At 42.7% G+C, this 12696-nt stretch overlaps 1 protein-coding gene across 2 annotated transcripts in view; it reads right to left on the bottom strand.

Moving 5' to 3' along the window:
• Positions 1–12696, bottom strand: part of LOC115166340 (transmembrane and coiled-coil domains protein 1) — an 89076-nt gene that overhangs the window by 10355 nt on the left and 66025 nt on the right. Inside the window, exons 1-2 of one of the 2 annotated variants that reach the window (XM_029720250.1) lie at positions 3028–3357; positions 1965–2222 (exon numbers count right to left, since the gene is read on the bottom strand). In XM_029720250.1, coding sequence (XP_029576110.1) covers positions 1965–2222; positions 3028–3066 — 297 coding nt within the window. In that variant the 5' untranslated portion in view covers positions 3067–3357. Of the gene's footprint in view, positions 1–1964; positions 2223–3027; positions 3358–12696 lie in introns of those variants that run through there. The other variant, XM_029720248.1, reaches the window with a different exon arrangement.

Here is a 12696-nt window from a genome sequence, read left to right as displayed (position 1 = left end):
TATGATTATTATTATTTGACAATGCTGGTCATTTATGAACATTTGAACATCTAGGCCATGTGCTGTTATATTCTCCACCCGGCACAGCCAGAAGAGGACTGGCCACCCCTCATAGCCTGGTTCCTCTCTAGGTTTCTTCCTAGGTTTTGGCCTTTCTAGGGAGTTTTTCCTAGCCACCGTGCTTCTACACCTGCATTGCTTGCTGTTTGGGGTTTTAGGCTGGGTTTCTGTACAGCACTTTGAGATATCAGCTGATGTAAGAAGGGCTATATAAATAAATTTGATTTGATCGTGTAATTTTCCGGATTGACTGACCTTCATGTCTTAAAGTAATGATGGACGGTCATTTCTCTTTGCTCATTTGAGCTGTTCTTGCCATAACATGGACTTGGTCTTTTACCAAATAGGGCTATCTTCTGTATACCACCCCTACCTTGTCACAACACATTTCATGATAGAAAACACTCCAAAGATTTCACAAAGGCTTTACAGCGAAAGTAAAACATTAGATTATGTCAGGAGAATACCCTGCCAAAAATAATCACACAGACATTTTCAAAGCAAGCATATATGTCACAAAAACCAAAACCACAGCTAAATGCAGCACTAACTTTTGATGATCTTCATCAGATGACACTCCTAGGACATTATGTTATACAATACATGCATGTTTTGTTCAATCAAGTTCATATTTATATCAAAAAGCAGCTTTTTACATTAGCATGTGATGTTCAGAACTAGCATACCCCCGCAAACTTCCGGTGAATTTACTAAATTACTCACGATTAACGTTCACAAAATACAAAACAATTATTTTAAGAATTATAGATATAGATACAGAACTTTTTAAAGATTTTAAAAATAGCTTTTCGGCGAAATCACATTTTGCAATATTCTGAGTACATAGCCCGGCCATCACGGCTCGCTAATTTGACACCCACCAAGTTTGGCCCTCACCAAACTCAGATTTACTATAAGAAAAATTGGATTACCTTTGCTGTTCTTCGTCAGAATGCACTCCCAGGACTTCTACTTCAACAACAAATGTTGTTTTGTTTCCAAATAATCCATAGTTATATTCAAATACCTTCGTTTTGTTCGTGCGTTCAGGTCACAATCTGAAGGGTGACCCGCGAGCGCATTTCGTGACAAAAAATGTCAAAATATTCCATTACAGTACTTCGAAGCATGTCAAAGGCTGTTTAAAATACATTTTTATGCTATTTTTCTCGTAAAATAGCGATAATATTCCAACCGGGCGACGTTGTATTCATTCAAAGGTTGAAAGAAAAACATGGCGACTTCTTGTGACTGTGCATCTCCAGTGTCACTGTCCCCAGGCAGGCCAGTAACAAACAGAGCTGCTGTACTTCGCCCAGAGACTGCAGACACCTCATTACACTTTCTGGCGCCTTCTGAGAGCCAATGGAAGCCTTAGAAAATGTCACGTTACAGCAGAGATGCTGTATTTTCGATAGAGATGCCACAGAAGGAGAACAAATTGTCAGACAGGGCACTTCCTGTATGGAATCTTCTCAGGTTTTGGCCTGCCATATGAGTTCTGTTATACTCACAGACACCATTCAAACAGTTTTAGAAACTTTAGAGTGTTTTCTATGCAAATCTACTAATTATATGCATTTTCTCATTTCTGGGCAAGAGTAGTAACCAGTTTAAATCGGGTACGTTTTTTTATCCGACTGTGCAAATACTGCCCCCTAGCCCCAACAGGTTTTAATACATTATATATTTTTTAATCCATTTCAGAATAAGGCTGTAACATAACAAAATGTGGAAAAAGTGAGGGGGTCTGAATACTTTCCAAATGCACTGTATTGTAGTCATATCTATCATTTAGCAGTGCTGTTATCCAGTAAAAGTAGACCAGTCTGGTGTATTGTCATTCAACTGTTTTGTGTTTCATATCAAAAGGATAAACATTCTGATTCTAAAACAATGCTCACCTGTTTGATGTGGGCACTCTGCTGCTTGTCAGCGTTGTTGGCCAGTTTGAGGTACTCGGCCACGTTGCTGTCTCTGGCCGTCTGCTCAATCTTGATCTGCTCGGTGAGCTTCAGGATCTTCTGCTGCAGCTGGGCGATGGCCTGCTTGGTGCGCTGGGGGCCTGGGGTGCCATCGTCACCCCCAGAGAAAGACCCATCCTCCCCACACGACACTGCCTGGGGGGTCTGAGCTAAGCCACTCATCTCCAACCGCTCAGTCTGGTGGAGGAGAGGGGAATTCATGATCACAATATTTCTATACCATGGGCTCCACAAAGAAAACAGAAAAAAGGAAGCAACTGAAAAATAACCAATTTCCTTCCATATGCCCAGACAATACTGACTGTGTAGCATGGCATGCAGGCTGAACCATAGAGGAAATGGATGTTAATCATGAGTGGAGGTGGATAATATCATTGAACCTAATCACTAGTGTGCTCAGTACAATGTAGGACGATTACAGTGTTGACATTGTTTCACAGATTAGGTCTACCTACAGACAACCTTTTCTTTTTCAGCCATTGACCTGATTTCTGCCAACAAGCACCAGTGTAAAAAAGCATCCTATCTAAATGGGAAACGTGGTATTCGATTAGCACTCCATGATAATTAGAAGTTAGAATAGACTGGGAACCATGAATCCCCTGAGCCCTACAACTCCAGCAGCGACAAAGTCAAGGGCCAGGCTCACTACTTACTAACCTAACTGTCAACACATTCCCTGGGGCCATTCTCCGCATCAGAGACTGACACTGGCATATGCTACAGTGCACCGAACAGACAGGAGCAAGAGGGATGGGGAGAGCCAGTATTTGCACGCCGAAGTTGGGAAATAGAAAACTGGCAAATTCCACACCTGTCGGCACAATATGACTAACCGATGACATATGCCACGCTGTAATGACATGATTAAAAAGAAAACCACAGCATCTGGTAAAATCCAGTCTATCGAAACCATTATGCTCCAAAATACAGAGACACCTGATACTTTCAAAAAGACAAGGGACAGCGAAAACTCTCTCACCTTGCCATTCTCCAATCGGAGTACTTGTTCCCAATGCATGTTCCCTTATTCCCTCAGTCTGTCTGGCAACTTCATTCATGTATCCCACTCCGGAGCTTCGCCTGTTGCTCACGCCAACTCCCCTGATTTATGTATACACATTTAGTGTACCTGAACCCTGACTATCCTCCTCTCCCCACGGCGCGAAAGTGGTGACATCATCCTCCTGCGATCCCGCCTAGAGACAAGTGCCAGAAGTGCTCAAACGTCAATCATTATCCGCTCATGTTCCGAATGTGGTAAAAAAAAGACTTGTCAGAGACATTTCAAACCGCCCGCGATCTGTATTGTTCATGTTTATTTACTTCAAACAACTTGGTGGAAATAAGAGGAACATTTCTTCCTTCTTTGAACACAGTAGCCTAGCCGTATAGATTCACTATGTATTTTCACCTCAAGGTTCTCGTTTTACCTGTCACACAATAATATTAATCATATGTATCGCATATGTATTAATCATATGTATTAATCATATGTATTAATCATATGTATTAATCAAAATGCACAATGCAAATAGTTTCTCAGAAAAAAACTGGAGGAAACAGGATGTTCTCCAAAAAAGGGCAAAATGAACAAATCTTCCGTAAACAACTTTTTGACCTTGACATACATTTATAGAAACGAAACCCTCGGAGATATAACTATTTATATAAAACTCCCTCCTCAATCTGGGTTTAATTTTTCCATTCTTAATACAGACATTCATTCAGGGAGGAAAAACTGACTAACAGAGTACAGAAAGCAGGGTGGCTGGGAGTGTAAATTAGATAACATCAAATCTTTGCCTCTCTCTGTGCCAAACAGTGGCTGAAGAAAGGTGGCAGCGGGACAAGTTCAACCAGTCTGACAAGCTCAACCAGTCTGACAGTTTCAGAAATGCCGCATGTGCGCACGCACGCACGCACACACACACACACACACACACAAAAGAAGCTCCAATTATTTTGAATGCGGCATTGTTGGGCTCCCAAGTGGTGCAGAGGCACTGCATCTCAGTACATGAGGCATCACTACAGTACCTGGTTCGAATCCAGGCTGCATCACATCTGGCCGTGATTGGGAGTCCCATAGGGCGGGGCACAATTGGCCCAGCATCGTCTGGGGTAGGCCTTCATTGTAAATGAGAATTTATTCTTAACTGACTTGCCTAGTTAATTAAAAAATATATACAGTTGAAGTCAGAAGTTTACATACACCTTAGCCAAATACATTTAAACTCAGTTTTTCACAATTCCTGACATTTAATCCTAGTAACAATTCCCTGTCTTAGGTCAGTTAGGATCCCCATTTTATTTTAAGAATGTGAAATGTCAGAATAATAGTGGAGAGAATGATTTATTTCAGCTTTTATTTATTTCATCACATTCCCAGTGGGTCAGAAATGTACATACACTCACTTAGTATTTGGTAGCATTGCCGTTAAATTGTTTAACTTGGGTCAAACGTTTCAGGTAGCCTTCCACAAGCCTCCCACAATAAGTTGGGTGAATTGTGGCCCATTCCTCCTGACAGAGCTGGTGTAACTGAGTCAGGTTTGTAGGTCTCCTTGCTCACACACACTTTTTCAGTTCTGCCCACACATTTTCTATGGGATTGAGGTCAGGGCTTTGTAATGGCCACTCCAATACCTTGACTTTGTTGTCCTTAAGCCATTTTGCCACAACTTTGGAAGTATGCATGTGGTATGCATGTGGTCATTGTCTATTTGGAAGACCCATTTGCGACCAAGCTTTAACTTCCTGACTGATGTCTTGAGATGTTGCTTCAATATGTCCCATAATTTTCCTGCCTCATGTTGCCATCTATTTTGTGAAGTGCACCAGTCCCTCCTGCAGCAAAGCACCCCCACAACATGATGCTGCCACCCCCGTGCTTCACCGTTGGGATTGTGTTCTTCGGTTTGCAAGCCCTCCCCTTTTTTCCTCCAAAGATATCGATGGTCATTATGACTAAACAGTTCTATTTTTGTTTCATCAGACCAGAGAACATTTCTCCAAAAAGTACGATCTTTGTCCCCATTTGCAGTTGCAAACCGAAGTCTGGCTTTTTTATGGCGGTTTTGGAGCAGTGGCTTCTTCCTTGCTTGTTTTACTGTGGATATAGATACTTTTGTACCTGTTTCCTCCAGCATCTTCACAAGGTCCTTCGCTGTTGTTCTGGGATTGATTTGCATTTTTCGCACTAAAGTACGTGCGAAAAGTGATGTCAAGCAAAGAGGCACTGAGTTTGAAGGTAGGCCTTGAAATACATCCAAAGGTACACGGCCGATCAGAAGCTTCTAAAGCCATGACATACTTTTCTGTTATTTTCCAAGCTGTTTAAAGGCACAGTCAACTTAGTGTATGTAAACTTCTGACCTACTGGAATTGTGATACAGTGAATTATAAGTGAAATAATCTGTCTGTAAACAATTGTTAGAAAAATGTCTTGTGTCATGCACAAAGTAGATGTCCTAACCGACTAACTAAAACAATAGTTTGTTAACAAGACATTTGTGGAGTGGTTGAAAAACGAGTTTTAATGACTCCAACCTAAGTGTATGTGAACTTCCGACTTAAACTGTATATAAACTGTGAAATCCTAATCATACAATGACAACTTTGAAACCTCCTGCTTTGGACTGGATGTATCAATGTGTAGTTTGTAGTCTACATGAATAATCTATGAGCAGAATTACTGTTTTACCTCAATTAGCCACAAAATCCCTAGTTTGAAAGCCACTCTTTTCTTGAAGCTCTGCTGAGACATTTTCCCTACATTTTCTCCCACATAGGCCAGCACCTTAGCAATTTGAGTTCTAGCCAATTAGCTTCAGGCCCTTGTTCGAGCGACAGCAAGCAAAAGGCATGCCCAGCATTATCCAATGAGGTAGAAAGGCTAAGTGGACACAGCAGAGAAATGCCGCATTCAAAACAACTGGGAACTCAGAAAAAGATCAAATCATGACATAAGTGATCTTCAGGTTGGAAAGTCAGAGCTCTAGAAAGAGGCTCGAGTTCCCGAGTTGGAATTCTGAATTGGATGACCATTCAAATCGATTTTTCCCAGTCTGAGCTTGTTTTTTCTCCAAGTTGCCAGTTGTTTTGAACACACTGAAGTCAGAAGTCGGAAATTTCCTAGTTCCCAGTTTCGTGTTCCCAGTTGTTTTGAACGCGGCAAGAGAGACACAGAGAGAGCAATGACGTGGTGCACATATCTGGACATATGTGACGTAGTACGTAACTTTTGGCTCGTGAGTGCTACTTTCAGAAATACTGGCTAAAAAGTACACAAAATTACCAGATGATCCCTTTAATGGCTCAATAAGAGAACATGACTATTATTATGATGACTGCTAAAGTGAAAAGTCCCAATTAACAAGATGTGCTGCCGACTGAAAAGGAAATTAATCAGAGAATGAGAAAAGCTCGCATTTCAACCGTATGCCTAAAGTGAGAATCCATAGGCCTATATATCCAGATCCAAAAATGTGTCCGTCATCATTGGTAAGACTAAGCTACATGGCTTTAACTGCAGAAGTGAGATCAAAGACATGATGACACGGATTAACTGTGGCCTCAGAAACGGTCCACTAAAATAGCTATCTGGCCACTGACTGAGATAGATAAAGGAGGGAGGCCAAGGAATGGCTGAGTCAGCTGACCACAGTGAATTTGAGTGCCCTGCGAAGCAGCGCTGAGATACAAACTTGCCCGTGATAACGAAGAGCTCAGAGACACTCACAGACTGGCACAGGAGTAATCCATCCCTCCCAATAAACCGGGCCTAAAATGCACAATAAGCAAGACTTCGAGCATGCGTCCAGGTACAGATGCAAGAACACACACACACACACACACACCAGAAAGAGGAGAATGGTAATCCCTCATTTTCCCAATGCTCCTCTCATTTATCTGAGAGTATGACCTAACTTCCATCTTGATAATGAATTTCTGAGCTATAAGGGAGGACAGACACTGATAAGGGCTTTATGAAAGCAGACTCCTCCAATGCCCTAGAGATCCTCACCCACTCGGAACACGTTACCATGGTTACACTGTTCCGTCTGATCCACAGAAGCTAGGGGTCAAGGGTTGTAAAGCTAATCTAGAGTGTAAAGTTCAGATCTCAAAGAAAGGGAGAGAGAGAGAGAGAGAGAGAGAGAGAGAGACCAACAGAGATGTACTTAGCCATGGAGAAAAGATACCCTAAACTCAATACACCTGTGACGAGTACACCTTATTGTTTACGCCTAGATGGAGCATAACTATGTCTGTATACAGTAGACAATCACAAAGCACATTCACATTACAGTGCAAAGTTTATCCCTTCATAGGTTGAAAATATGATACATATATGGTACGATATACAGTATGTGTGTCATACATTGGACATATACCTGCACCCCTCACCCAACTAACTCTTGTCAGCCATAAATCAACTCCTGATAAGGGCACATACCAGTAAGTGGGAAAGTGAAAACTCAATTTAGGTGAACTGCAGTTCACAAATTCACCATTATCTGTAATGGCTTTGGCTATCTGTAGGCTCAACTTTAGTGCATGCATCACACTTATCAGGAGTTGACTGAGGTATCACCACTTAACGTACATGGCATTGAGTTACATACTGTACAATATTGCCACACCCCGGAGAACTGCACCTGACTAACCACTGTGGATATCTCTGTGATTCCCCTGTGTGTGTGTCCACCTGAATTAAGCCTAGATATAACATCAGAGCATGTGAGTGTAAATCCTTTACCAGTAGTAAGTACACAGCAGACCTTACAGTGCAGGACTATTCTATACTAGGACTAGGGAGAGTTTACTGCACAGCTCAATATAAGATTGGCAGACTGGGAGACACTGTAATGGACTAAGGCCCTGGAATTTCCCTCTCTAGGGCAATGCAAGTCAAACTGATTAACACCTGATCTCCTCTCCCCCAGTCTTAATGACTCCCCTCTTTTCTTCTCCTCTCTTCATCCATCTCCTGCTCTTCCTCCCCATTTAACCTCCATTTCCTCTCCTCTCCTCTCTACTCTACTCCTCTCCTTTCCTGATGGTCTCAGTTCCCACCCAGCCTTGCCAAATTAAGCAGCTCTGATAGTTTTTAATGGAAATCTGCTTTATTTGTGTCTTTAAGGGGTTCCAATCAGACAACAATGAGGTCCATTCAATAGCTACGGACAATTACATAACTCTGTGTGACGCTGGGCAAAGCAGCAATTTACTAAACACACAAACACACAGTTCAAGCTCGCCAGCAGCTAACTTTTGTTGTGTGGAGGAATTCAGAGGGGTCTGGGAGAAAAGCCTGTTGTGTCCGCTTCCAACAGGAAAAAAAAAAACACACCGACTAAACTAAACTTGGAGCTTGTTGAAATGCTGTGGCTTTCCCTAGCCCAGCCATCACAACACAGGCTTTCAGTCCCCATGACGTCAAAACAAAGTCCTCTCAAAGCTTCTCAGTACAGGCCTTTGGTCTCTTACCGCAACTCACAGTCTCTCAAATGCTCTGTTATGTTTCAACATGGGTGTGTATTGGTTCATGTAACGCAAGGACATTTTTACACATTGTAGACAGATCAACATTCATAGATGCTGTATATGGATGGATACAGACATGGATGTCTGTACACATGTATATACAATGAACAACAACATTTTGAGATATACGTGCACATGGCTGTGAGGTCCAACATAGATGAACACACACACACAGGCACACGCTGTATACAGGTGGAGACTCACGGTGGTGGGGGAGGGAGATGGGTCAGCAGTTATCAGGTTGAGGATGACCTCCATGATGAGGGGATGCATGGAGCCTCACACAGCCTCACGTGGGGAGGGTGTCATCGGGGGGGGGGGGGGGGGGGGGGGGGGGGGGGTCATTGACACCTCAGAAGAGTGTGGGGTCTGTCCCACAGCAGGGAGGAGGATTGAGCCATGGGTCCACTCATCACACTGGACACACTTACTGTCTGGTCCTCTTGGAACAAGGTCCACTACCACTAGACAAAGACTGTAAATAACTTCTGTAGGAGCCAATGGAATACTATCAAGACTGAGTACAGTATCTGGCCCCAACATAAGATCCACTGAGGCAGAGTCCACTGTCCAGCACAGGGCCTTCTTTAGAGCAGAGTCCATAGTCCAGTCTGTCCATCAAACAGCTAGCCTCTGCAGAGTCCCCAACAACCAGATGTTATCGTTTCAGGGAAAATGAAAGAGTCTGTAACGTGACTTTCGCTTTTTGACGTTAAGAAGGTGACACTCCATATTAACTCCTTCTCCACATTTACTGGATTGGTTGAACAGTGCAGAAGAGAACCTCCCCCAACAGTTTTCGTTCTTCTTGTCAAGACCAGTATGAAGGGGATCTAGTTTCAGGCTTTTGTTTTACACCTGCTACGTTAATCCAAGAGTAGACCCACTTAAACCGCTACTTAGTCCAGTCAACTGAGTCACCACTGAGTCCACAGACCTATGAGACCCTGATACCAGCCTGTCCTGCTATCAGCCTGAGAGACATAGAGCTGCAGCTCTGCTGGGTCCAGGCTTCACTGATCACACACTCTACAGAGTGGAGGGAGAGTCCAGCCAACGTCAAGCCTGTGGAGCACACAAACACACGCTTCAGCGAGCACAAATCCCACAGACACAGCGCTCCTGGAAGAACAAGGAGTCCTCGCATCGTAGGGTCGTCTTGATGCAGCCTCAGGATGACAAGAAGTGACAGTTAACTAACTAGAGTTGACTGCAGTTTGAACGCAGGGTGACAAACTTCAGGGTTAACTAAAGGAAGAGCTGACCGAAGATTGAATGCAGAGTTAACTGAAGGAAAAGTTGACTGCAGTTTGAAAGCAGGGTTAAGTTTTCACAGAGTCTATAGGGCGTAAATCCACTGAGGGAGAAAGAGAGAAAGTGAGACCCTGAGGACAAATGTGCGGGGAACAAGGGAGCAGGGAGGAGAAAAGGGAGCAGGGAGCTCCCACCAGGAGCTGTCAGTGTGTGTGTGTGAGTGAGTGAGAGAATGAGAAGGAGGGGGAGAGGGAGGTGAGAGGGGGAGCAAGCGCACAGGGAAGGGGGGCAAGGGAGAAAGTATTTTCATCCTTCACAGTTTCTGGGCCAGTGAAACTCCACAGTTGGCTAGCTGATGCAGAAAACATCTCATAAGTAGAAAAAAAACTGTCAAGCCTGAGCTAATTATCTTTCACAGCTTGATTGTCACAGCCAATCAGCACTGATGGCCAGCACACTGAAACCAATCAGAAATGAACATAGCCTACATAGCCTGACCAATGAGCTTCACAGCCAGAATCTCTTAGCCAATCACCTGCCTGAAATCAAAATAGCCTTGCACCAGAATCCTATGATCTCATCTCTGTCCCTGCTGTATTGGCTACTGCCACTGGGCCTGATGTCAATCACCACACATCCACAATCCACATACTGTCGGATACATAATGTCACAGTCCTAAACAAAACCAGTGTTGTCATGTCCTTAAAGATGACTAGGTTTTCTATCTGAGAAAACAGAATCAGTTTCAGCTGACAAACAGCTCCACCATAAACCCCTTCTCAGATTATACGGTCATATGACCAACAAGACCGCAATGCAATGTGTGTGTGTGTTTTTGTATACCAACTGCTCACAACCAATCAGGGAGAGAAGTAAAGCGGGGTACATGGGGGGTAAAGCAGGATGAGGGCTGACAAATAATTTCTGTACAGAAATGAACTGAGAGGAGGGAGGGAGAGGAGGATGAAGGAGGGAGAGAGAAGGAGAGGGGATGAATACAGGCTTTAATGAGGATTGTGGGAGGGAGGAATAGAGGGAATGAGGGACCAAGACCCAGAGAGAGGCTTGAGTTTAGGGGAAAGGTGGCTTACATAAGAGTAGGCCTCAGTCATTCTGAGGTTTCTGGGAGTGTGTGTGTCCACTCGACTCAACTCTAATTCCTGTAATGAATGAAAGGGGGCATATGACTATTTGCAGGCTTTATAAATCCACCCCCGTGCACTATTACCAAAGACACAGACAGAGACTCATTGTCAAACTGCCCAACACTAAAGCAATGTTCTCTTTAATATGTATCAATCAATCATTCAGGGAAAGACCCGTGCAATAGTCTGACTGACCTAACTGGTTTGCAGGTGCTTTTAGAGTTAGCATTCCATACATGTTGCAGACCCAGATCTGAACACACTGATCTGTCTCTACCTTAAAACCTGTTAGGGTATAGGGGGCAGTATTGAGAATTTTTGAAAAAATATGTGCCCATTTTTAACTGCCTATTACACCAACTCAGAAGCTAGAATATGCATATTATTGTTCAGGTTTGGATAGAAAACACCCTAAAGTTTCAAAAACTGTTTGAATGGTGTCTGTGAGTATAACAGAACTCATTTGGCAGGCAAAACCCTGAGACAGATTCTGACAGGAAGTGGATACCTGATGTGTTGAATTGACTTTAAGCCTATACCATTGAAAAACAAAGGGAAGGAGGACTATTTTGGCACTTCCTATTGCTTCCACAAGATGTCCCCAGCCTTTACAAAGTGTTTTGAGTGTTCTACAGTGAGATCTGACTGAAGAAGAGCCTTGGAACGTGATGGTCCATTAGACACCTGGCTCGCGATTTGATGGTGGGTACTCTCATTCCGAAACGTTTTAAAAGAGAACCCAATGGTCCGCCTTGAATTTTATTCATGTTCTGGTTAAAAAAGGCCCTAATGATTTATGCGATACAACGTTTGACATGTTTGAACGAACGAAAATATATTTTTTCCGTTCTTGAAGTGAAGTGAAGTCCGGCTGGCTTAGATCATGTGCTACAACACGGAGGTTTTTGGACATAAATGATGAGCTTTTTTGAACAAAACTACATTCGTTATGGACCTGGGATTCTTTGGAAGTGACATCTGATGAAGAGAATCAAAGGTAATGGATTATTTACATAGTATTTTCGATTTTAGATCTCTCCAACATGGCGGTTAGTCTGTATCGCAATGCATATTTTTCTTTCGCAGTGCTCAGATTATTGCAAAGTGTGATTTCCCAGTAAGGTTAATTTTAAATCTGGCAAGTCCATTGCGTTCAAGAGATGTAAATCTATAATTCTTTGAATGACAATATAATATTTTACCAATGTTTTCTAATATTAATTAATTATTTTGTTGTCATGACTTGACTGCCGGTATTGGAGGGAAACGATTTCCTGAACATCAACGCCATAGTAAAACACTGTTTTTAGATATAAATATGAACTTGATAGAACTAAAAATGCATGCATTGTCTAACATAATGTCCTAGGAGATTGTAAAAGGTTAGTGCATAATTTTAGCTGATTTTATGGTTTTGGTGACGCCTGTCTTTGAATCGACAATACACTACACACAGCTATTGTCAATGTACTCTCCTAACATAACCTAACTTTATGCTTTCCCCGTAAAACCTTTTTGAAATCGGTAAACGTGGTTAGATTAAGAAGATGTTTATCTTTCAAAGGCTGTAAGTTAGTTGTATGTTTGAGAAATTAGAATTTTGACATTTATTTGGTTTCAAATTTGCCGCTCTTGAAATGCACCTGCTGTTGATAGGGTGCGCCACGGGTGGCACGCTAACGTCCCACATAGCCCCAAG

The sequence above is a fragment of the Salmo trutta genome, chromosome 28 (assembly GCF_901001165.1).
Source record: "Salmo trutta chromosome 28, fSalTru1.1, whole genome shotgun sequence".
NCBI lineage: Eukaryota > Metazoa > Chordata > Actinopteri > Salmoniformes > Salmonidae > Salmo > Salmo trutta.
This window is presented reverse-complemented; position numbering and strand designations above follow the sequence as displayed.